Source organism: Lithobates pipiens, unplaced genomic scaffold, assembly GCF_037356315.1.
Source record: "Lithobates pipiens isolate NorthernLeopardFrog02 unplaced genomic scaffold, aLitPip1_a1.2 Scaffold_8, whole genome shotgun sequence".
Lineage (NCBI taxonomy): Eukaryota > Metazoa > Chordata > Amphibia > Anura > Ranidae > Lithobates > Lithobates pipiens.
The window spans coordinates 310,153,011-310,179,823 of record NW_027507903.1 but is presented as its reverse complement, the minus strand read 5'-3'; the positions used below and the strand labels follow the sequence as shown (position 1 = coordinate 310,179,823).

Here is a 26,813-nt window from a genome sequence, read left to right as displayed (position 1 = left end):
TACATTAAAGTGACCATCAAACATTGAGTTAACCCAACCTTTATAATGCCAAATAATTGTTTACTCATATGGAGTGATAGGATCCCTGCCAAGTCTGTACTGGATAATGCGGTCAGATGGTGATCATTATTGGTTTGTCTGAGGCTATTTTCTAACCACGGTTATAGGACTCATTTATTTCAGTGCTAATCTATCTGTTCACCTAGGGGCCACATAAGAGAGGTGCCAAGTTTTGCAAGCCTACTGTTAGCAGACCCATGCTATGTCATGCCTGGTTAAAGTAGCTTTTTCATCATTATCAGCCAAAGATTAATATTAACATGGAAGATGTCCTTAAATTGGAGTCCCACCCTTCCCCACTTCCGGAAGACTGTCAGAGGCTTGGCTCCCTCCTCCTCCTTCCCCTGCCGCCGGGCCAGTAGGAGAGCGCAGCGGTGCCTCACGCATGCACAGTAGGAACCAGGCGTGAAGCCGTAATGCTGCACTGCACCTTACCGGTAATGGCGGCGGCAGCACCCGACAGCTGATGGAAACATCACCTGCGGTGCCAACATTGCTGGACTTCAGGACAAGCAAGCGTCCTATTATTAAAAGTCAGCAGCTGCAGTATGTGTAGCTGCTGGCTTTTACTGCAGGGGTGGGTGGACCTCCTCTTTAAATTGGTTCTAATGTTATGACGGTTTTTAACCTGAATGCATTCAATACATTCAGGTAAAATAAACTTTGGCAAGCTGCACCTCCCCCCTCCCTTATACTTACCTGAGCCTGATCTTGATCCAGTGATGTGCATGAGAGCAATGGATCTCCCATCTCTCTCTCTCTCCTCATTGGACAGAGGGGCCGCAGCGGGAGCCACTAGATTCTGCTGCTATCAATCACAGCCATTGAGGAGGGAACAGGGCCAAACAGTGCTCTGTGTGTCAATGGAGGGAGCGAGCCTGCACAAGTACCCCCACAGAAAGCGGCTTGCTATGTAGGATTGCATCAGGGGGAGGAGCTAGGAGCTCTGATGGGGGACCTCAGAAGAGGATGATCAGGATTGCTCTGGGCAATACTATTGCCCAGAGCATGTAAGATAACTTGAAGCTTTTTCGTCTACATTGGACTTAAAATAAAATTGAGAACTTTTTGGAAAGACATCTATAGGGACTGGGACTTGTATGCCGCGTACACACGACCGGACTTTCCGGCAGAAAGGGAGTTACGATGGACTTCCGAACAAACGGACTTGCCCACACACGAACGGAGTGAAGTCCATTCGAAAGTCTGTTCGTTTTGAACGTGATGATCTACGACGGGACTAGAAAAGGAAGTTCAATAGCCAGTAGCCAATAGCTGCCCTTGTCTGTTGGACCTGCATACAGACGAATAGGAATTGAGTCCGTCGGACAGATTTGAAACATGTTCTATTCCTAGGTCCGTCTGAATTTAATTTTTTAATGAAAAAAGATCAGACTATCCCACACACGATCGGAATGACTCTGTTGGACCTATTCTGCCAGAAAGTCTGGTCGTGTGTACGCAGTATTAGGATTGTTGGTAGTGAACACTGATTTTGTGTGTACAATATTTGTCATAAGGCAGCTAAAGGGGCCACTCACTGAGCGCATTTGGGCCGGTTAATCAAAAATTGTCCAAAACTTAAAGTGTATGGCCAGCAATTGAACTCTTCCATCAATCAAGCAGTCAAATGATGGATAAGTGATAATAGTATTTTATTTCAGATTTTACTATACATGGGTCAGTTTTTTGGGGGTTTTTTATGGTCGGCTGAACTAAAAAACTGAACCAATTCCCCCATCCACACATTCAAGGTAGATGACTGGAATCCTCCCACGGAACCAGTGTATTCTGATGGTGGGGAGACTCCCCCACTGTCAGAATACACAGATCATCACTGAACAAGTGGCTTTTATCCTATGTGATTAAATGGAAGTTGATCGACAGATCAACTTCTCTTCAACTGCAGTGGCCACAGAGATCGAAATTCAGCAAGTCCCTGATGAAACAGTCTAATTGTGATCCAACTATGGCCACCTTTACAGTTTAGTAAGACTAGTAATACATGTTGTTTATTCAAGAGCTGGCAATGATAAGACACTTGCACTCTGTACTCTGACCCTTCCTCCTATCTCAACCCATTGTGAAGTACAGCAATTCAGGAGGGACATTTGGCCCTGGTTCTCTTCAGCCATTCTTAAAGTATGAACTTTATAATACAGTTAAACATAAACTTTACACATAAATATAAAAGGAGCATAAATGATTTACTATTCGTACATTCCTCTTCAAAAGATTGCAAGGAAATTACCACCATGTAATATAGAAATAAACTTAAGTGCAGACTTAGAATTATGTGTGTATATATATATATATATATACCCCTTACATTTTTATAAATATTTTATTGTATCTTTTCATGTGACAACACTGAAGAAATTACACTTTGCTAAAATGTAAAGTGGCGAGCGTACAGCTTGTACAATGCCTTGTACACAGGGTCGGACATTTCAACAACAAAATCCATCAGATGTTTTCAGACGGATTTTGTGCCAAACTTGTCTTGCATATACACGGTCGGGCAAAGTTGTCGGAAAATCCGATCGTTCTTAATGATCCCGTACGTCAGGACTGTAGCCAATAGCTGTGGTCTCTTAATTTATTCTGAGCATGTGTGGCACTTTGTCTGTTGGAATTGTCTACACACGATCGGAATTTAAACGATCGGATTTTGTTGTCAGAAAATTTAAGATCCTGCTCTCAAACTTTGTGTGTCGGAAATTCCAATGGAAATAGTCCGAAGGAGCCCACACACGATCGGATTTTCCGACAACACAATCGGATTGCACATTTTCCGTTGGAAAGTCTGACCATGTGTACAAGGCATAACAGTGTAAATTTGCTCTACCCTTAAAATAACTCAGCACACCATTAATGTCTAAACCACTGGCAACAAAAGTGAGTACACCCCTTAGTGAAAATGTCTAAATTGGGCCCAATTAGCCATTTTCCCTTCCTGGTGTCATGTGACTCATTAGTGTTACAAGGTCTCAGGTGTGAATGGGGAGCAGGTGTGTTAAATTTGGTGTTATCGCTCTCACATAGACATATGAGGGTCTGCCAGCATTACTGCAGAGGTTGAAGGGGTGTGGGGTCAGCCTGTCAGGCCGCACACTGCATCAAATTGGTCTGCATGGCTGTCATCACTAAAGGAAGCCTCTTCTAAAGATGATGCACAAGAAAGCCCACAAACAGCTTGGTGAAGATAAGCAGACTAAGGACATGGATTTCTGGAACCATGTCCTGTGGTCTGATGAGACAAAGATAAGGTTCCACTCAGAACAGGCCTCGCCATGGTCGACCAAAGAAGTTGAGTGCATATGCTCAGCATCATATCCAGAGGTTGTCTTTGGGAAAAAGACGTATGAGCGCTGCCAGCATTGCTGCAGAGGTTGAAGGGGTGGGGGGTCAGCCTGTCAGTGCTCAGACAATATGCCACACACTGCATCAAATTGGTCTACATGGCTGTCATTCCAGAAGGAAGCCTCTTCTAAAGATGATGCACAAGAAACAGTTTGGTGAAGATAAGCAGACTAAGGACATGGATTGAGACAAAGATAAACAAATTTAGTTCAGATGGTGTCAAGTGTGTGTGGCAGCAACCAGGTGAGGAGTACAAAGACAAGTGTGTCTTGCCTACAGTCAAGTATGGTGATGGGAGTTTCATGGTCTGGGGCTGCATGAGTGCTGCCAGCACTAGGGAGCGACAGTTCATTGAGGGAACCATGAATGCCAACATGTACTTTGACATACTGAAGCAGAGCATGATACCCTCCCTTCGGAGTCTAGGCCACAGGTCAGTATTCCAACATGATAACGACCCCAAACACACCTCAAAGACGACCACTGCCTTGCTAAAGAAGCTGAGGGTAAAGGTGAGGGATTGGCCAAGAATGTCTCCAGACCTCAACCTTATTGAGCATCTGTGGGGCATCCTGAAATGGAAGGTGGAGGAGCGCAAGGTCTCTGACATCCACCAGCTCCATGTTGTCATCATGGAGGAGTGGAAGAGGACTCCATTGGCAACCTGTGAAGCTCTGGTGAACTCCATGACCAAGAGGGTTAAGGCAGTGCTGGAAAATAATGGTGGCCACACAAAATATTGACACCATGGGCCCAATTTGGAAATTTTCACTTAGGGGTGTACTCACTTTTGTTGCCAGCAGTTTAGACATTAATGGCTGTGTGTTCAGTTATCTTGAGGGGGCAGCACATTTACACTGTTATTCAAGCTGTACACTCACTACTTTACATTGTAGCAAAGTGTAATTTCTTCAGTGTTGTCACATGAAAAGATATAATAAAATATTTACAAAAATGTGAGGGGTGTACTTACTTTTGTGAGATATCAATTTTGCAGTCTGGGGCTAAAAATGCTGTGATCAATCAGATCTGGTATATGTCGGATGGATATGTAAAGGAGCCTCTTCCAAAGTTGTTATGGGACTTTCAGAGTACACAACCAAGCTCAAAGAATGGGGAGAAAGAGAAAGGACTGATAATGAAGTACTGTTGATAATGTGCAAATCTGCATATCTCAGGCGTCACTTACACAATAGTTGGAAAAACAGGCATCAGTAAAAGCAAGAAACGCTGCTGGTCGGCGTGCTTTCCACGGAGGGCGGAAATGGTGTCAATGGTTAGATAAAACCCGAAGTGCATCAATGCATTTCGCCCCTCCTCCAGGGCATCTTCAAGGACATCCTTGATGATGTCCTTGATGATGATAATTACTAAAATATTGTATATAGTTCCTTATCATCCCCTCCAAGAGCTTACATACTATTGATGTTAGGCTAACTGGTCTGTAATTCCCAGGGATGTATTTTGGCCCTTTTTTAAATATTGGTGCTACATTAGCTTTTCTCCAATCAGTCAGTACCAATCCAGTCAGTAGACTGTCAGTAAAAATTAATTAGGAACAATGGTCTGGCAATTACTTGACTGAGTTCCCTAAGGACCATCTGGTCCCAGTGACTTATTAATGTTAAGTTTTCCAAGTCTATTTCTAATTCTGTCCTCTGTTAGCCATGAGAGTGCTTTCTGTGATGTGTCATGAGGATAAACACTGCTGTTTTGGTTACTGAAACCTCCCTATTCTCTTGTGAAGACTGAGGAGAAGAATAAGTTCAATAACTTCGCCATCTCCCCATCCTTTGTAACCATATTTCCTTCCTCATTCTTTATGGGGCCAATATGGTCTGTCCTCCCTTTTTTTTTACTGTTTATATACTTAAAGAATTTCTTGTGTTAACACTCATGTGCTAACTTAGTTTGGGAACTACTAAACACACAGTGTCAAGTCACAGATCCACAAGGCTAAGTCACTGCACTGCATGCTGGGAGCGGAGATAAAAGGAACAGCTTCGCATAATTTCGGTCTCTTGAGACGCCATTCAATACCTGCTGACAGTGAGGTCTGTGTGAATGACTGGGAGACTGTGGCCTGTGAGACACGGAGCGGAATCGATCGGCCTCTGAGGTGTTCCAGAGCACAGCCTGCTGGACCAGTGTGCGGATGGACCAGAGGACCCGGGACATTTGGAGTTCTCCAGCATTACAGTTTTCATCCATCAGACAGTGCGGTGTGAGGGCACCAGTTTCGGATTAGACTGAGATATCAGGAAAGGAGCCTTACAGACATTTGGGCCTGTTGTGGTGAGTGGGCCCAGATCAATAAAGCGTACTATGCTGTGTGATATAGTTACAGACTGCTGGTGAGACTTGTAGTCCTACAGGAGTAATCTCACTTATTCATAGGCTGCCTACAGTGGAACTTAAGGGTTTGTTTCCCTGCGCTATAAAGTTAATGCTGAGCTGTACCCGCTGCTAACGAGAAAGCATTACAAGTGCCTTACAAGTGCAAGGACATGATTACTATTGCATCATCTACTCTAGAATTTGTTCTCTACTGGTTTCCCTGTTTGGATTTATAGATACTGCAGTCTAAATAACATAAGCTAGCTGAAGATCCCAAGAAGACAAGGGACTTTTCTTTATCATCTTATATAAAGCATTGCAATTCACTTTGCATTTGGAACATTGCATCACAACATAGGGGGAGCCCCTGAGTACAGGATATATATATATATATATATATAATATATATATATATATATATATATATATATATATATATATATATATTGTATGGTACTGGTGCATGTTCATAACACTATATTGCAGTTTTGGTGTGTGTCTGTGCTTTGAGGTCGCAGCGGGAAGGCGCTCAATATAAGTGTTGGAGTATATTGGATGTTTATCCCGTTGTGCACCTGTTCGCATGCATTCAATACGGTAACTATTTGATATACAATTCTCAAGTTTATGTTTAACGCGATCCATTGTCATTTATTGGTTATACGGAATTGTACTTTCTTTTATGTTCCACATCTATTACAGTAAATTACTTAAGTGGTTCAGTAGCTCTGTGTGTGGTTTTCATTGATAACATCACATTACACCATGAACTGCAGAGTCGGGATAGCCATTGGGGTATAGAGTCAATCAGCAGCCCTTACGAGGCTACCACTACACTTACATTTCTTGTTGCATTCTTTGTAAAATCTGAATGCTGATGATGATCAGCCTTGTATTTTTTTGAAGGCCTTCTCCTTTGCATTTATATGCATTTTTACATTGGAGTTAAGCCATCCAGGACTTTTGTTTGCTCTTTTAACTTTATTTCCCAATGGGATGCACTGGCTAATGCCCTTATTTAATATGCTCTTAAAGAAAACCCATCTCTCTTCCGTGTTCTTTGTTCGTAAGATTTTATCCCAATTTATATCTCCTAGCAAGGTTCGTAGTTTAGGGAAGTTTGCTCTTTTGAAATTCAATGTCTTTGTATTCCCCTTATGTTTCTTACTTATTCTTATTCTTATTTGTGTGATTTATACTGAAGATAATTGACCTGTGATCGCTGTTTTCTAAATTGCCCCTAATTTCCACATCCGTGATCAGGTTTGTATTGTTGGTAATCAGTAGGTCTAGTAATGCTTTGTTTCTAGTTGGTGCTTCTACCATCTGACCCATGAAATTGTCCTGCAAGACACTTAGGAACTGGCGAGCCTTAGATGAATGCGTGGTTCCTTCTGCCCAGTCTGAATTTTCCCATCCTTGCTACTAATGCAAATTGTGATAGGAGATCCATCTCCCCCTCCTCCCTCAGGTTAGGGGGTCTATAGCATACTCCCAGTATTATTTTCCCCTTAGTTTCATCCCTTTGGAGCTTTACCCATTAGAATTCCACTTCCTCCCTAGCTCCCTTAGTGATATAATCATCTCTCACATTCACTTGTACATTATTCTTGATATACAGGCATACCCCTCCCCCCTTTTTACCCTCTCTATCCCTGTGATAAAGAGAATACCCTTGAATGGTTGCCAGCCAATCATGAGAGCTGTTTAACCAAGTCTCTGAAATTCCCACAAAATCTAAATCCTCCTCATACAACAATATCTCTAGTTTTCCCATCTTGACCGCCAGACTTCTGGCATTGGTAAACATGCCACGTAGTTTAGACCGCTCGCATACTGTTCGCTTATTGGGTGTTCTGAGATTTCAAATAGGACTTGTTACTATACTTACCTCGAGTATATGTTCTTTAGTCAACCTAACACCAATACCCCCAATACTACCAGGTGGACTATGTTCCGTGCTGACTTGACTATCTCTACCCCTGGACCCTCCCCCCCCCAGTGCCTAGTTTAAAAGCCTCTCTAACATTTGGGCCATCAATTTCAAAATGATCTTTTCTTAAAATGGTAAATTTTCTCAGTTTAAACATTTGATATGGTATATATATTGGTATTTTTTATCGTGAATAAAATGTGAGTTTATGCAGGTTTGACAGAGTTTCTCAATTTTTGGGGAATTGGGTTGTGTGTATGTATATACTGTATATATATAGCTAAAAGTTCACTTGGAAGTGCAGTCGCTGTCAATTCGCAGGGGACATGTAAGGAAAATAAAAAAACAGCATTTTTAGCTTGCACATGTTTGGATAATAAAATCAGCAGAGCTTCCCCTAATTTCAGATCTACCCCTCAGATTTACAGCGGCTGCACTTCCAAGTGCACTTTCAGTGCAATTTCAAGTGCACTTTGCACTTGTAGTTTGCACGTATAGTGCAAAGTGGATTTGCCATTCATAAATAACCCCCTGTCTCTCTGTAATGGAAACTCTGTATAGAGCCATGCAGAGTTGGTGGGAGATTGAATCACTTCTCTGGGTTATACAGCTATGTGTATAATAATCGCTCTAGCTATTCAGCTCTGTAACAGGTTAGCCTGGTAAATATAAAAAGGAGCCCAGAGCGCCACCTGCTGGCTTGGTCAAAATCATAGTTTTTCGATTTTTGCCCAGCAATTATGAAAGTTCTTAACATAATAACTAAAGAATACATTTACAAAAAGAATATACATTCAGTTTAATAGAACATGCTCTGAGGAATTAACAGCTCCTTTTAGGCAGTAGCTGGTCCTCCCTTTCTTGTTGCCTGTTCAGTTTTACTTTAAAAGGGTTTTCTGTTTATAGGTGCATGCCTACACCACCAGGTGATTTTAAGAATGCACCGTAGCATGGTTGCAAGGTTTTGGGTGGTTGAAATGAGCACATCACCGTATTGTGATTCACAAATCACTGCTGATCTTAATATCAACCCAACCTTTTTCTTGGATTCTGCTGTTCATTTCCCTCTCTTACTATAACTTGTACATGAAGCTGTAAATGTAACTGGTACCTATATAACTTTGCCTGACCTTGTGCTTGTTTTGGCAGTAAAATTTTAACTGTCAATTTTGTACTTTGCTTTGGTTACCTGCTCTGGCACACAGCAGCATTTGTATGACATCATTTGATGAGTAGCAAAAAGTCTACTTAGAACATGTCTGAGCAGAAAAATGATTCCCAATACTTTGGTTTTACTGATCTGCACATCTTGCCAAGAGATTAAAACTCCAGCCCCTAGTTTGGTTTTTCCTGTGTGTAAGCATTCACTCATGGCATCCGCCTGAATGCTGCCTGTCCTGACCAGAACTTGACTTTTTCTTCAAACTAATTTTTCTAGCATGACAATTTAACACTCTGCTTGGGGGAAAGGGGGTAACCTAGGAGCATAATCCATAGCTCCTTGTGTTTTTTGGTGTAAAAAACTAACATTTTCCCCTCCTCAGGGAAGCCTATCCTACTAAATGTCAATAAAGTGGGTCCATAAAAGCTGTAAAAAATGCAATCATGTTAAAAGGGATTTCCACACTGAATGGGAATATGGAACCTCTTTTCACATAGTATTACATAGTATTACATAGTAGGTGAGGTTGAAAAAAGACCATCAAGTCCAACCTATCAGTGTAATTGTATGTCAGTATTACATTGTATATCCCTGTATGCTGCAGTCGTTCAGGTGCTTATCTAATAGTTTTTTGAAACTATCGATGCTCCCTGCTGAGACCACCGCCTGTGGAAGGGAATTCCACATCCTTTCCGCTATTACAGTAAAGAACCCTCTACATAGTTTAAGGTTAAACCTCTTTTCTTTTAATTTTAATATGTCGGCCACGTGTCTTGCTAAGCTCCCTTCCGTGAAAAAGTGTTATCCCTATTGTGGGGTCACCAGTACGGTATTTATAAACTGAAAACATATCCCCTCTCAAGTGTCTCTTTTCCAGAAAGAATAAGTTCAGTGCTCTCAACCTTTCTTCCAAGGTTTCCACATCCTGCGGAGAAGTTATTGCCCTGCTTAGCTTAGTATCACCCACAAATACAGAGATTGAACTGTTTACCCCATCCTCCAGGTCATTTAAGAACAAAATAAATAGGATTGTTCCCAGCACAGAACCCTGGGGGACCCCACTACCCACCCCTGACCATTCGGAGTACTCCCCATTTATCACCACCCTCTGAACTCGCCCTTGTAGCCAGTTTTCAATCCATGTACTCACCCTATGGTCCATGCCAACGGAACTTAATTTGTACAGTAAATATTTATGGGGAACTATGTCAAATGTTTTTGCAAAATCCAGATACACCATGTCTACAGGCCTTCCTTTTTCTAGGCTTGCCATTGGCACGCTGGGACCCGATTGCGCGTGCACCGCTCAGGGGGCCGGATTAAGAGGCCTTGTTCCCTCGCCATCCCCTTAGAGTTAGCTGTGTTTTTTACAGCTGATTGGGGAGGGGGGCTAATAAAAGCTAATCTGAAGGCGCTTAGTCTCTGCATCTGTTCCACTTGGTGATTAGATGACGAGACGAGCGGCCACACAAAAAAGTTCTGCAGCCTAAGGTATTTACAAGGAAAACTTTTCTTTACTTTACTGTGATATGTTTAAACATGACACTATGGACAGATTAATGTTCTTCTGTCTCACCGGTAGAATGTAGCTATAACATCCAAATGGATATATGTCAATGATTACATTTGAATTTTTTCCTTATACTTGAATATAGCTGTATGTATATTAGAATGGGTGATTTTTGATAATACTACTGCCACTGAAATTTAAAATAATATAATGGGCACCATTGTTTGGGAGCTTTAAAGGCGACACATAGGAGGTTATAAATTATTAATTAATGAGCAATATTAACAATGTTACACTGTATGGGGATCTTTATGTGAGCCTTACGCAACTTCTTTTTCTTTATCATGATGAATTCATTAATTATAATTATATACTACATATTATTCTACAAGTGGCAGCCATGTGTAAACTAGCGTTTTATGGAAGGATAATACCCAATAATCTTTCAGGTCAGTAAGTAATCCTATATATTAATGTTACTTATTTAATATTCTTTAGAGCTGCAACTCTGTAAATTCTCAGGCCCTCGGTGCAGGCAGTAAGCCAACAATCACAGGTACCTGGATTTATTATGTTTAATCAAACTAAATTTTACTTTTAAAAGTGAAAATTTGTTCATCTATCTGTATATTCTATTCATAATTTACTTTACTCCCCTTTGTTTCCGACCCCAGTGTGCCCTCGGGCTCTCCCCGCTCTCTATGGTGTACGTGCAACCTTCCCTACTAGTGGAGGAAGGGGATTTGTCACCTGGGCACTTGGTGGGCCATCTGCCGGTTGATGGGTGCAGACTCTCTACCATCTGTGCATGCTCTCTGGGGATCCCTGGGGTGAAGACTCAGGAGCTACCTGTGTCCAAGCACATGGTTTTAAAGTTTCAAATTATTGAAGTTCTTTTGTACATTTTGGGCATCTTAAGTCCTGTTCATATTTTATGTCATTGTATACTACTATATACCATGATATGTATTTTTGATATATTGTTCCACAATTTTTTTTAAAATAGGGTTTTTCTCTCACTCTCACCCCTGAAGAAGGAGGGAATTACAGTCTCCAAAACGCGTCGGCTGTGAGAAACCATAAACTTGTAGTATATATCTACATGCTGTACTCACTTTGAGAGATGTTCAAACACGTCATGTCTTTTGTTTTTAAATGCATACATTCTTGTGTTTCTATTTTTCTAAATAAATTATTTATAATTGATAATATACGCCATTTAAATCTCTTTTGTAAAAAATGTGTGCCTTAAAAGTCCACCATATAGGGGATCCTTTGTCTTTTTCTCTTCAATACCGGATGTGGCACAACCCCTTTTCTTTTTGGGTAACGGTGCTGGTTAAATATTTTTTTTCTAGATGAACTCACCTGCGTTACACCAGAGGGGAGCGGGGTAACCCGCACATCAATGGGGAAGCCCAGGTTTCCCCTTGCGTCAGAGGGGGACGGGGTCACGTGACGGATGGCCTTGTCCTTAGCTAAGAGACCTGTTAGGCTGCCGGGATTCCCACTGTGTCTCGGGTGGAGACAGGATGCACTGCGCTGGACATCATTGTTGGACCCTGGACCTGGAGAGGAGAGATCATCCATCGCTGGACCCTGGAGAGGAGATCACCCATCACAGGATACCGAGAGTGGATTACCATCGCTGGAATCTTTTTTTTACTTTTCTTATTTTTAATAAAGGACTTATCCCAACTGTGTCTGTGTGTTTTTTTAAAAATTTTTTACACTTTCTTTATGAAATGGTAGGGGTACACCTTACCAATTCACATGGGGGGGCCGGGATCTGGGGGTCCCCTTTGTTAAAGGGGTCTTCCAGATTCCGATAAGTCCCCCGCCCACAGACCCCCACAACCACTGGGCAAGGGTTGTAGGGATGAGGGCTTGTGGCCTGGTATGGTTCAGGAGGGGGGACGCTCTCTCGTCCCCCCTCTTTTCCTGCGGCCTGCCAGGATGCGTGCCATTTTTTTTTTTATTTAGCATGGCGTTCCCCTTAAAATCCATACCAGACCTGAAGGGTCTGGTATGGATATTTAGGGGAAACCCCACGTCATTTTTATTTTTTTTATCAATGACTTTCAATGACTGTTCTCTGTATTGCCGAGAGCTGACAATTCATTTGATGCAGGGTTCACCTTAATGCAGGGTTCACCTTAATATCCATACCAGACCTAAAGGGCATGGTAATTGAATTTGGGGGGACCCCCACACATTTTTTTTATCAATGACTTTCAATGACTGTTCTCTATATTGCCGGGAGCTGACAATTCGTTATAGCCGCGAGTGCTTTTAAATGACTTTTTTTCCTTCAGAAATTACACTTTGTGCATGGACAGTTCTAAGCACGGGAAACAAGCATTTCACTTTAAGCATTATTAAAATCACTGCTCCCGAAAAAAAGCCGTTTTTAAAACTATTTTTTGCATTGATACATGTCCCCTGGGGCAGGACCCAGGTCCCCAAACACTTTTTATGACAATAACTTGCATATAAGCCTTTAAAATTAGCACTTTAGATTTTTCATGTTCGAGTCCCATAGACTTTAAGGGTGTTCGGATGTTCGAAGGAATTTATTGCCTGTTCGCATGTTCTGAGTCAAACCGAACTGGAGGGTGTTCGGCTTATCCCTACCCATTATGCTGGGCTCTTTTTAAAAAACATACTCACCTGTTCATTGAATCCCAGTGTTGTCCTGCAGCAATCCCCTGTTCAGGTTCATAGCCTGAGTCCTACATTGCTATCCTGTTCTTCTCAGTTAACAATCTCTTGCTGGTTCAGCCATAACACAGTCCAGCTCTGCCTACCAGCCGCTCTAGGTAATGTCACCTGGCAGCCTCCTAGGATATGTGACGGGGATATCCCCGGAGGCTGAAAAAGCAGGACACATCACTCCTCTACACAAATATGGCAGCGGTGATGGGGTAGTCTTCCCCTTCAAAAAAAAGGCTATTATTATAGCAGACGCAGGGCTAAGGCAGGAACTTAAAGAGGTAAACCCTGATGAGTTTTACTTCCTCTTTTGTTCCCTGCAAACCCTGCAAAGTAAAAGCATAATAGGCTAGTATGCATTGCATACTAACCCATTATGTGGCACTTACCTGCAAACGAAGCCCGCGCTGTCCCCGCTTGAGGCCGCATGCATCTTCGCCCCTCTTCCTTCCAGGGCTGCGGACTCCGGCTGTATGACTGGTCAGAGCTGCGTGACATCACCCCTGCGCATGCGTGCCAGAGCCACCAGTCATAATACTCGCTCAGGAAAAAATGGCACGAAGGGCTGTTTCTTCACAGCACATGCGCCGATTACATCATTGGTGCACTACAATGTGAATATCTCCTAAACAGCACATGTTTAGGAGATGTTTACAGTACCTAGAGGTAAGTCTTATTCTAAGCTTACCTATAGGCACAAGTTCTAAAAATCTTACATATACCCATTGAAGTGGCTCACTTCAGGTGATACACAGAGATGAAACAAATCCTCCATCATAAGTTGTATCTGTTTATCTTCAGTCTTGCCTGACACACAGAAACAGAGTTGAGACTGTCAATCACAGGCTGCGTGCAGGAGCTCCCTCCCCTGTCACCTGTTTTCTATTGGTGTGAGAATAAGAAAGAAGTGATTCATGCTGATAGCAGCGGAACAAGGAAGCAGACAGAAATTACACTTACTGCTTTGGATTGAGACAAATACACAACATAGAGGGACATGATTTGTTCATATTTCATATTTGAGGTTTACAACCACTTTAAAGTAAAATTGAACGGTGAAATTCCGCTTTAAATGTATTGCTAAAAATATGGGGGGGGGGCGGTTTATTTATGAAAGACATATCCACTTTGCACTAAAAGTGCACTGCAAGTGAAAGTGCACTTTGAAGTGCAGTCTCCCTAAATCTAAGGGGTATATCTGAAATGAGGGGAAGCTCTGCTGATTTTATCATCCAATCATGTGCAAGCTAAAATGCTGTTTTTTATTCTCCTTGCATGTCCCCCTCAGATCTACAGCGACTGCACTTCCAAATGCACTTGTAGTGCAAAGTAGATTTGCCTGTCGTAAATAACTCCCCATCTCAAACCTCCACACAAAACTGCTGCTGAGAGAACTTTTCATTATGTTTCATTATGTTTTACCCTTGGCTTTCTTCTGGTATGTTTACTGACATTTAGTTTAGGGAAAAAAACTGGTGCTGTTCTCCTGAAGGATGAATCAGAAAGGAAAATCTGCCATCTATCTATTCAGAACTAATGATTCAGGCAGAGCCACAAATATGGAAAATATCTAGTTATTACACAGTTTTATAAATAGGTATGCTTTGTATTTCTGTTCTAACCATTTTGCTGCTAGGCTTTGCAGCATTCTGAGTGTGCTGGAATGAAAAGTGTTATGGGGGAAGGCAGTTTTGCAGTTCTTTAATGGACTTCAAAGTGTTTTATATTCTTTCTTTAAAAGCGAAGCTGAAAATATTCAGAATAAAAGTATGTGCCATCCCTACAATATTTATTAACATAAAAGGTTCCCCTCTTCTTGCAGCTTATGGGTTTTCCTCAAAGCTATGCAATTTAATTGAATTTCTTAGTAGTATGTTTTCTCTAAACTAGCCATACAGTAAATACATTATATGAGAACCACAGCCGATACAACTGTATTGAAATTGGGTGCTGTGACAGGTAAGGACCTCAGAAGACCCAGGCAAAGATGAGATAAAAAAAAAAAAAAAAAAAAAACATTTCTTATGTTCTTCTTTTTTTTTTAAATATACATATTAATATGACCAAATTAAAGTAGCTGTAAACCCAATCACTAACATCTCATACAGGATTGAACATGTTAATGGTATTTCAAAATGTATTTTCAATTTTTAAATCTGCAGCCTCCATAAAACCTGTGATGAAGATCCTTGTTTAAGCACTTACTGTTATGGGTTAACAATGCTCTGTCCCTACTATCCAGTTAAGCTGACCATACACATATTGATGAATTTCCTTTAAACCTTTGGACTTAATGAAAAATCTAGCAGATTCCTCCCTCCACCCCATACAGTGTGAATTACGAACCTCCAGTTTTCCACCTTGCTTCTTTAATTTTTTAACCAGGGGCAGCACCAGTCACTGACCGGATCATCAGGAAATGGCTGAAATTCACGCAGTGGGGTTATTTACTAAATTAAAATTCACTTTGCTCTGCAATGGCACTTGAAAGTGCACTTGGAAGTAAAGTCACTGTAGATCCGAGGGGGACATGCAAGGAAAATAAAAAACAGCATTTTAGCTTGCACATGATTGGATGATAAAATCAGCAGAGCTTCCACTAATTTCAGATCTACCCCTTAGATTTAGATCGACTGCACTTCCAAGTGCACTTTTAGTGCACTTTCAATTGCACTTGCAGTGCACAGTGGATTTGCCTTTCGTAAATAACCCCCAGTATATGGCTATGGCCTTGTCGCGCTGTCAGGTAAACTTCCAATTGAGACAATGAGGTTGATTTACTAAAGGAAAAAAAGACTGTACACTTTGCAAAGTGCAGTTGCACTCTGTAAGAACAGTAGCTCCAGAGCTTTTTGAATGAGCAGAAGTTCTGCTGACTTCCATCAACCAATCATGTGCAAGCAAAAATGCTTCTTTTTTTTTCCTTGCACATGAGATGGGTATACTTTGCAAAGAGAAGCTTTACCTCATTTACTAAGCTCTGGAGCAAATGCCTTTGCAGAGTGCAACTGCAAAGTCTATTTGCCTTTAGTAAATCAACCCCTCTAAGTGCAAGAGCAATATTAAATATTAGAATATTGTGGTGATATGTTCTGTTTTTTTAAGAAAAATGTTTGTAACTTTTGTAACCAAGTGAAAAATGTATGACCTGTTTAAAATAAACAATAGGTTTTAAATACAAAAGTCATTGTTGTGTCTCAAACATCCCAATTTTTAAAATATATTTATGCTGTTGGATTGTAAGTTTCTAGGGAGGTGGCACCTATAATGGCACCTATAATCTCAATTTTGGGTTCTACATATTACACAGACATGAGCCAATGCTGTCACAATAAGTAAACCCACCATAGGAAATGCCATGCAATCATCAGTGGAATGCATGCATGTTGACAAGAGGTGGTTGCAAAGAAGCTGAAGTAGATTAGCGGCACTAAAAGACAACAAAATAAGAAAAAAAGGGCAAAGAAGAATTTTACTTAACAAGCTGCCTTACCGAATAAACCAGCATATAATTTTTGGAAACATCCTCCTATTAGAGAGAAAAGTAAATGAAAATGTAAATGAACACACTTACCAAATGTTGACGTTCGCCTATGTAAAGCTTTCCAAAAGGAGTAAGTCGTTCTTTCTTCAGTATAGCAGATATTATACCAAGACTCACTGCTGGTGTTAGATCTGGTGTTCTTGGACAATCTGGAAAAGATGCTTCCATGTCTCTGACCTTCCATTTCCATTCTGTTTCTGAAACCCTAAAAGATAACAACCATCCAATCTTAAGTCATGGTTGCCTTGAAATGACTGAAAGCTTTGCAATGCCTTTCCCGTCTACAGAATACATGAATTATTAAAGTCAAATCAATAGTAGCACTCCTTGTCAGGTGCAACTTACGAGTAGATGTCGAAAGTGGTCATGCTCCAGTCTTGTTCTCCACAGGTCCTAATGGATTTCAGTCATAACAGAAAGCATAGCAGAAAATGCAGACTAACCAGCCTCTAAAACTAAAACAAAGAAATACACAACAAGAATCAACACAATGGAAGTTGACAGAAAAAATGAACTGGTTTAAAACTCGTTCTGCTGTCTGGGATATATTATGCTTTCTTTAGCTAGAATTCAAATGCCAATGGTAATTTGTCACCTCACACATAGAATCTGAAAACTGAAACAAGTTTGTTTTGTATACAAGTCGAACACAGAAAATATTCCGCTTCTAGATGGTGGGAGGAAAGCCGGATTAGATCTAATCAATGTGGGCTGTTTCCTCAGTAAAGGCAGAACATGTATTGGTCTACAGGATAGCAAGAGGTTCTATGGTTCAAGCTCACCAAGCCAGTTTGACCAGTTCAAACTATTTCTGAGCAGTTGAGGTGCCAATATGTAGCATATGACAGAAAGAAGGTAGCTGGATGGGATTTATGTAGCAAGTCAGAAATATCAGACAGTAACCTGTTCAGAGACATAAATATATTCTGGAAAGAGCACGCAAAGGCTTCTGTTTTAGGGTTTTGCAACAAGTCATAATAAAGCATTAGAAATGTTCAGGTTACTCCCATTACACTATTAGCTTTTAAAAAAATAACAGTAATCACTATACTCTTTTTTTTTCAAATATGTTTTAAGTATATTTAGGCAAATGTACACAAAAGAAGACATTTTGAGGACAGGAAAATACATCCAAAATGTCACATCTGCCAATAACCAGAGACTATAAGAGATTAAACAGACAAATGTACTGTAGATAAAGGAGCAGTAAGATCTACAGTGAATGTATCAAAATGTTTGAAAAATATCAAGTAGCATAGCCTCAAGTAACTCATATTAAACAGTAAGTCATACCATACAGTATGTCAATCGTTAAAAAGGTAAAAGGGTCAATGTTATCAGGCCCAGACTGGGACAATAAATAGGCCTGGTCATTTGGACTGAGCAGCCCTTTTTTGCATTTGGGGGGGTGGTTGATAACGGCATATTCACCAAGTCAGTCCTCCGCACTGTAATTTAAAGGGGCACTATGATATAAATGGGACTTCACTGTAAAGGGGCACTGTAATACTGTAATGATTACAGTGTCCCTTTACACTGCAGTCCCCTTTATATCACAGTACAGCTTTACATTACGGTGCCCCTAGCAATCACAGCCCCCCTCCCCTTTTCTGTCTAATTACAGTGTCCACTTTCACTCTCTGCCTCCCCTGCACAGGATTCAGCCTGTGTGTCAACTCCAGGGAGGAATTGCAGATCTGGATCATATTAACAAGCAGATGATTACCCACTTGTTACTATAAAATGACTTCCTCTCTCTGTGCAGATCTCCAGCTTCTCTGACACCCTGCTCTGCTGATAGATTGACATTGTTGTCGGGCCGGAAGAGCTAATAGAGGAGACACAGCCACGGCAGCATAGGGGGTGGGGTGGGGGACAACTGCTGTCTGTGTTAGCCCTGTCTGGACTGTGGTTAGTCGCTTAACTCCTGCTATGTGGGCTGATCATCAACAAACCTTGGACTGGTACCGGTCCACAGCCCGGGGGTTAAGGACCCCTGCATTAGCCAGCTTTTGTTAGGAGATGTGGTTCAGCAGCCCTGACCCACCGGACAAATGCCCAGTGTGCCTTATGGCCTGTCGGGGCCTGATTGCTTAACCAAAAAACAACTGCAATAAACTAAAGGCTTTGTGCCTAGAAAACCCAGCAAACATGTCTTGCTTGTGACAGTTGCACCTTAACTTATAGAGTATAAAATACGGCCAGTATGACCATATCTAATGCCATTAAAATAGCTATGATGTGGAATCTGTTACGGAGGAGAGAAGATAATCTGGCATATCCTGGGTGCCTAGTCAGGGTCCCCATTTTTTTAAAAATATTCCCTGAGCAACCCCTAGCCTCATATGTCAGCTTGTACATAGGCAGTGTTTGATTAATTCATTTTGCCCACATACCTACCTGCAGAGGTTCAATAGAAAAGCAGTGGAGAGCTATTAATTTCCTAGCATAATATACAGTGCCTTGAAAAAGTATTCATACCCCTTGAAATTGTCCACATTTTGTCATGTTACAACCTAAAACATAAATGTATTTTATTTGGATTGTATGTGATAGACCAACACAAAGTGTCACATAATTGTGAAGTGGAAGAAAAATAAATGGTTTTAATTTTTTTTACAAATAAATATGTTAAAAGTGTGGCGTGCATTTGTATTCAGTCCCCTTTACTCTGATACCCCTAACTAAAATCTAGTGGAACCAATTGCCTTCAGAAGTCACCTAATTAGTAAATAGAGTCCACCTGTGTGTAATTTATACTCATTATAAACATAGCTGTTTTGTGAAGCCCTAAGAGGCCCTCAGAGGAGCAGCAGAGATCCAAAGCTCAGGTGTGAGAATCTGTACACAGGACAACTATTAGTTGTGCACTCCACAAATCTGGCCTTTACACCCGTTTCACACCAGGGCTTTTTGAAGGCGCTATAGCGTTAGAAATAGCGCTTGCAATCCCCCCTAAAGAAGCTGCACCATTGTGTGTAGTGTGAAAGCCTACAGCGGTGCGCTGGCAGGACGTCAGAAAAAAGTCCTGCCAGCAGCTTCTTTGGAGTGGCGAAGGAGCGGTGTGTTTACCGCTCCTCCACCGCTGCTCCCCATTGAAATCAATGGGGCAGCGCTGTAATGCCACCGGCAAAACGCCGCTATTGCGGCGTATTGCCGGCGGTTTTAACCCATTCGCGGCCGCTAGCGGGGGGTAAAGGCGCCCCGCTATCAACCGAAATGTGCCGCAAATCCGCTGCAAATCCGGCGGTAAAATGCTGCTAAAAATAGCGGCGTTTTACCGCCGATGCAAAGGGCGGTGTGGTGTAAAAGGGGTCTTATGGAAGAGTGGCAAGAAGAAAGCCATTGTTGAAATAAAGCCATAAGAAGTCATGTTTGCAGTTTGCAAGAAGCCATGTGGGGGACACAGCAAACATGTAAAAAGAAGGTGCTCTGGTCAGATGAGACCAAAATTGAACTTTTTGGCCTAAAAGCAAAATGTTATGTGTGGCAGAAAACACTACACACTACACATCACTCTGAACACACCATCCCCACCGTGAAACATGGAGCATTATGTTGTGGGAATGCTTTTCTTCAGCAGGGACAGGGAAGCTGGTCAAAGTTGATAGGAAAATGGATGGAGCCAAATACAGAGCAATCGTATAAGAAAACCTGTTAGCCCTTGTACACACGGTCAGAGAATCCGACAACCAAATCCGTCGGAGTAAATCCGACGGATTAATTCCGGAAGAGGTCCGGAAGTGATGTTGCATACACACGGTCGGACTAAGTTGTCGGAAAATCCGATTGTACATAACGTGATGACGTTATTTCGTTACGACGGGACTACGTTCAGGCTAGTAGCCAATAGCTTTGGTCTAGGAATTTGATCTGAGCATGCGTGGCACTTTGTCCGTCGGAGTAGGCTACACATGATCGGAGTATGTCCGATCGGAGCATTTTGTCGGAAAATTTTACCGGCAAGTTGGAAAAATTGGTCCGTCGGATATTCCGACGGAAACAGTCCGATGCAGACCACACACAGTCGTTATATCCGACTAAACGGTCCGATAGGAAACATTCCGTCAGAATCTCTGACCGTGTGTACAAGGGCTTAGAGTCTGCAAAACACTTGAGACTGCGGCTGAGGTTCACCTTCCACAATGGAATGGTTTAGATCAAAGCATATTCATGTGTTAGAATGGCCCAGTCAAAGCCCAGACCTAAATCCAATTGAGAATCTGTGGCAAGGCTTGAAAATTGCTGTTCACAGATGCTCTCCAACCATTCTGACAGAGCTTGAGCTATTTTGCAAAGAAGAATGGGCAAAAATGTCACTCTCTAGATGTGCAAAGCTGGTAGATACATCCAGGACTCGAGTCCTGCGGGAAGGCATGGGAACGGCGTTCCCGTACTATTTCCACAACGGGAACGCCGTTCCCATTAGCAGCCCGAGTAGCCCGCCGCTCGTGCGTAGCCCGCCGCTCCTCTGCCGCCCGAGTCAGTGACTGGTTGCTAGGCTAGGGCCGCTCCGCGTCTAGCAACCGGTTTACATGACATCGGCCGTACACGTGGGCACGCACGGAGTCAGTGGGCAGTGCACATGCAGCCTCCAGCGCAGCCAGCGGCAGACACACGCCGCTGGCATACGGACTGTCTCCTCCCTCCCCTCTACCCAGTTCTCTCCCGAGCGAGAAGTAAACCAGGTTAGTCACTAGCACTCTGCATTACCCTGCCAATGCTCTGCATTACTCAATACTCTGCAATACCCCGCCAATACTCTGCATTACTCCACCAATACTCTGCATTACCCCTCCACCAATACTCTGAATTACTCTGCCAATACTCTGAATTACTCTGCCAATACTCTGCATTACTCCGCCCATACTCTGCATTACTCCGCCCATACTCTGCATTACTCCGCCCATACTCTGCATTACTCCGCCCATACTCTGCATTACTCCGCCAATACTCTGCATTACTCCGCCAATACTCTGCATTACTCCGCCAATACTCTGCATTACTCCGCCCATACTCTGCATTACTCCGCCAATACTCTGCATTACTCTGCCAATACTCTGCATTACTCTACCAATACTCTGCATTACTCCACCAATACTCTGCATTACTCCACCAATACTCTGCATTACCCCGCAAATACTCTGCATTACCCCGCCAATACTCTGCATTACCCCGCCAATACTCTGCATTACCCCGCCAATACTCTGCATTACCCCTCCGCCAATACTCTGCATTACCCCTCCGCCAATACTCTGCATTACCCCTCCGCCAATACTCTGAATTACTCTGCCAATACTCTGCATTACTCTGCCAATACTCTGCATTACTCTGCCAATACTCTGCATTACTCCACCAATACTCTGCATTACTCCACCAATACTCTGCATTACTCTGCCAATACTCTGCATTACTCCACCAATACTCTGCATTACTCTACCAATACTCTGCATTACTCCACCAATACTCTGCATTACTCCACCAATACTCTGCATTACCCCGCAAATACTCTGCATTACCCCGCCAATACTCTGCATTACCCCTCCGCCAATACTCTGCATTACCCCTCCGCCAATACTCTGAATTACTCTGCCAATACTCTGAATTGCTCTGCCAATACTCTGCATTACTCTGCCAATACTCTGCATTACTCCGCCAATACTCTGCATTACTCCGCCCATACTCTGCATTACTCCGCCAATACTCTGCATTACTCTGCCAATACTCTGCATTACTCCGCCAATACTCTGCATTACTCCGCCCATACTCTGCATTACTCCGCCAATACTCTGCATTACTCCGCCAATACTCTGCATTACTCCACCAATACTCTGCATTACTCCACCAATACTCTGCATTACTCCACCAATACTCTGCATTACTCCACCAATACTCTGCATTACTCTACCAATACTCTGCATTACTCCACCAATACTCTGCATTACTCCACCAATACTCTGCATTACTCCACCAATACTCCGCCAATACTCTGCATTACTCCGCCAATACTCTGCATTACTCCACCAATACTCTGCATTACTCCACCAATACTCCGCCAATACTCTGCATTACTCCACCAATACTCTGCATTACTCCACCAATACTCTGCATTACTCCACCAATACTCTGCATTACTCTGCATTACTCCACCAATACTCTGCTATACCCTGCCAATACTCTGCAATACATACCCTGCCGATACTTACTCTGCAATACTTACCCTGCCAAGACTCTGCAATACTTACCCTGCAATGCCCTGCCAATAATCTGCAATACCCAGCAATAATCTGCCATACCCTGCCAATACTCTGCAATACCCTGCCAATACTTATCCTGCCAATATTCTGCAATACCCTGCCAATACTTACCCTGCCAATACATATTCTGCTAATACCCAGCCATACCCATCCATGCTCAGCCAAAATATTATTGGGGGAGATGACGTGGATATTACAGTAGGGGAGATGTATATTGCAGTGGGGACTATATGGTGGTGACATTTTTCACAGGTTTTTGCAAATTCAATTATTATTTGCTGATCCGAAAAAAGATCCGATCTGTGACTCAGATCCAAGGAATGATCCGATCCGTGAGTTTTTTGATCCGTTGCCGATAATCTTGCACGGCAAGGGCAACGTTATTCCAGTTTGTGTGATATTTTCTAATTTGCTGTATTTGAATTTGGAACAGGGTGTATTTGTGTTAGAAATTCCCTGCGAGGGAAAGATCATCACCCATTGTGTTGATTATTCTGTTTGACAAGTTAACTTATTTTGTATTTGTAAACTGGCACTTTACAATAAATGTACTGTATTTTCTGTGAAATATATATGCATATGAGCGTACCTTTATTTATTTTTATTTTTTTTGGTGGGGGAGTGGATCTTGGGTGAGAGTTCCCACACTTTTTTCCCCAGCACTTGACCCCTGGATACATCCCCAAAAAGACTTGCAGCTGTAATTGCAGCAAAAGGTGAATGCAAATGCATGCCACACTTTTCAAATATTTATTTGTAAAAAATGTTAAAAAAATATTTATCATTTTCTTTCCACTTTACAATTATGTGCCACTTGTTGGTCTATCACATAAAATCCCAATAAAATACATTTATGTTTTTGGTTGTAACATGACAAAATGTAGGGGTATGAATACTTTTGCAAGGCACTGTAGCATAATATGGCAATCACTATACTTTATATCTCTCAAGATAGTGTATGTGAGGTTATTTTTTTTTTTTCAAGTTCAGGAGAAGGGAAGGGGTTCTACCCATATTAGGATATGTTTACATCTGTGTTATTGCAAATTTCCATTTACTTGTAATTACATATCTCTCTAGAGAGAGGAAAACCCCATTTAGACAGTTGTCATCAAGCAGTGCTGGGACAAGGTCATCTAAAGCCTAGGGCGAACATGCCAAACGGTGCCCCCCCCCCCAAGATGTACGAGCATTATGTGTCAGCAAAAATCCCCCCCCCCCCCCAAAACTAAAAAGTAGGCACTAATTTGCATGATCTGCATAATTACTCCCTCCCTAGCCATCCATCCTAGCACACGCCGCTGGCATACGGACTGTCTCCTCCCTCCCCTCTACCCAGTTCTCTCCCGAGCGAGAAGTAAACCAGGTTAGTCACTAGCACTCTGCATTACCCTGCCAATGCTCTGCATTACTCAATACTCTGCAATACCCCGCCAATACTCTGCATTACTCCACCAATACTCTGCATTACCCCTCCACCAATACTCTGAATTACTCTGCCAATACTCTGAATTACTCTGCCAATACTCTGCATTACTCCGCCCATACTCTGCATTACTCCGCCCATACTCTGCATTACTCCGCCCATACTCTGCATTACTCCGCCCATACTCTGCATTACTCCGCCAATACTCTGCATTACTCCGCCAATACTCTGCATTACTCCGCCAATACTCTGCATTACTCCGCCCATACTCTGCATTACTCCGCCAATACTCTGCATTACTCTGCCAATACTCTGCATTACTCTACCAATACTCTGCATTACTCCACCAATACTCTGCATTACTCCACCAATACTCTGCATTACCCCGCAAATACTCTGCATTACCCCGCCAATACTCTGCATTACCCCGCCAATACTCTGCATTACCCCGCCAATACTCTGCATTACCCCTCCGCCAATACTCTGCATTACCCCTCCGCCAATACTCTGCATTACCCCTCCGCCAATACTCTGAATTACTCTGCCAATACTCTGCATTACTCTGCCAATACTCTGCATTACTCTGCCAATACTCTGCATTACTCCACCAATACTCTGCATTACTCCACCAATACTCTGCATTACTCTGCCAATACTCTGCATTACTCCACCAATACTCTGCATTACTCTACCAATACTCTGCATTACTCCACCAATACTCTGCATTACTCCACCAATACTCTGCATTACCCCGCAAATACTCTGCATTACCCCGCCAATACTCTGCATTACCCCTCCGCCAATACTCTGCATTACCCCTCCGCCAATACTCTGAATTACTCTGCCAATACTCTGAATTGCTCTGCCAATACTCTGCATTACTCTGCCAATACTCTGCATTACTCCGCCAATACTCTGCATTACTCCGCCCATACTCTGCATTACTCCGCCAATACTCTGCATTACTCTGCCAATACTCTGCATTACTCCGCCAATACTCTGCATTACTCCGCCCATACTCTGCATTACTCCGCCAATACTCTGCATTACTCCGCCAATACTCTGCATTACTCCACCAATACTCTGCATTACTCCACCAATACTCTGCATTACTCCACCAATACTCTGCATTACTCCACCAATACTCTGCATTACTCTACCAATACTCTGCATTACTCCACCAATACTCTGCATTACTCCACCAATACTCTGCATTACTCCACCAATACTCCGCCAATACTCTGCATTACTCCGCCAATACTCTGCATTACTCCACCAATACTCTGCATTACTCCACCAATACTCCGCCAATACTCTGCATTACTCCACCAATACTCTGCATTACTCCACCAATACTCTGCATTACTCCACCAATACTCTGCATTACTCTGCATTACTCCACCAATACTCTGCTATACCCTGCCAATACTCTGCAATACATACCCTGCCGATACTTACTCTGCAATACTTACCCTGCCAAGACTCTGCAATACTTACCCTGCAATGCCCTGCCAATAATCTGCAATACCCAGCAATAATCTGCCATACCCTGCCAATACTCTGCAATACCCTGCCAATACTTATCCTGCCAATATTCTGCAATACCCTGCCAATACTTACCCTGCCAATACATATTCTGCTAATACCCAGCCATACCCATCCATGCTCAGCCAAAATATTATTGGGGGAGATGACGTGGATATTACAGTAGGGGAGATGTATATTGCAGTGGGGACTATATGGTGGTGACATTTTTCACAGGTTTTTGCAAATTCAATTATTATTTGCTGATCCGAAAAAAGATCCGATCTGTGACTCAGATCCAAGGAATGATCCGATCCGTGAGTTTTTTGATCCGTTGCCGATAATCTTGCACGGCAAGGGCAACGTTATTCCAGTTTGTGTGATATTTTCTAATTTGCTGTATTTGAATTTGGAACAGGGTGTATTTGTGTTAGAAATTCCCTGCGAGGGAAAGATCATCACCCATTGTGTTGATTATTCTGTTTGACAAGTTAACTTATTTTGTATTTGTAAACTGGCACTTTACAATAAATGTACTGTATTTTCTGTGAAATATATATGCATATGAGCGTACCTTTATTTATTTTTATTTTTTTTGGTGGGGGAGTGGATCTTGGGTGAGAGTTCCCACACTTTTTTCCCCAGCACTTGACCCCTGGATACATCCCCAAAAAGACTTGCAGCTGTAATTGCAGCAAAAGGTGAATGCAAATGCATGCCACACTTTTCAAATATTTATTTGTAAAAAATGTTAAAAAAATATTTATCATTTTCTTTCCACTTTACAATTATGTGCCACTTGTTGGTCTATCACATAAAATCCCAATAAAATACATTTATGTTTTTGGTTGTAACATGACAAAATGTAGGGGTATGAATACTTTTGCAAGGCACTGTAGCATAATATGGCAATCACTATACTTTATATCTCTCAAGATAGTGTATGTGAGGTTATTTTTTTTTTTCAAGTTCAGGAGAAGGGAAG

At 42.2% G+C, this 26,813-nt stretch overlaps 1 protein-coding gene across 3 annotated transcripts in view; it reads right to left on the bottom strand.

Annotated features, from left to right (window-relative positions):
- SH3TC2 (SH3 domain and tetratricopeptide repeats 2) overlaps positions 1 to 17,098 on the bottom strand; it is a 204,014-nt gene extending 186,916 nt beyond the window's left edge. For 2 of the 3 annotated variants that reach the window (XM_077472737.1, XM_077472739.1), the window contains exons 1-2: positions 16,967 to 17,098; positions 16,652 to 16,826 (exon numbers count right to left, since the gene is read on the bottom strand). In XM_077472737.1, coding sequence (XP_077328863.1) covers positions 16,652 to 16,811 — 160 coding nt within the window. In that variant the 5' untranslated portion in view covers positions 16,812 to 16,826; positions 16,967 to 17,098. Of the gene's footprint in view, positions 1 to 16,651; positions 16,848 to 16,966 lie in introns of those variants that run through there. The other variant, XM_077472738.1, reaches the window with a different exon arrangement.
- Positions 17,099 to 26,813: the final 9,715 nt, after the last annotated feature.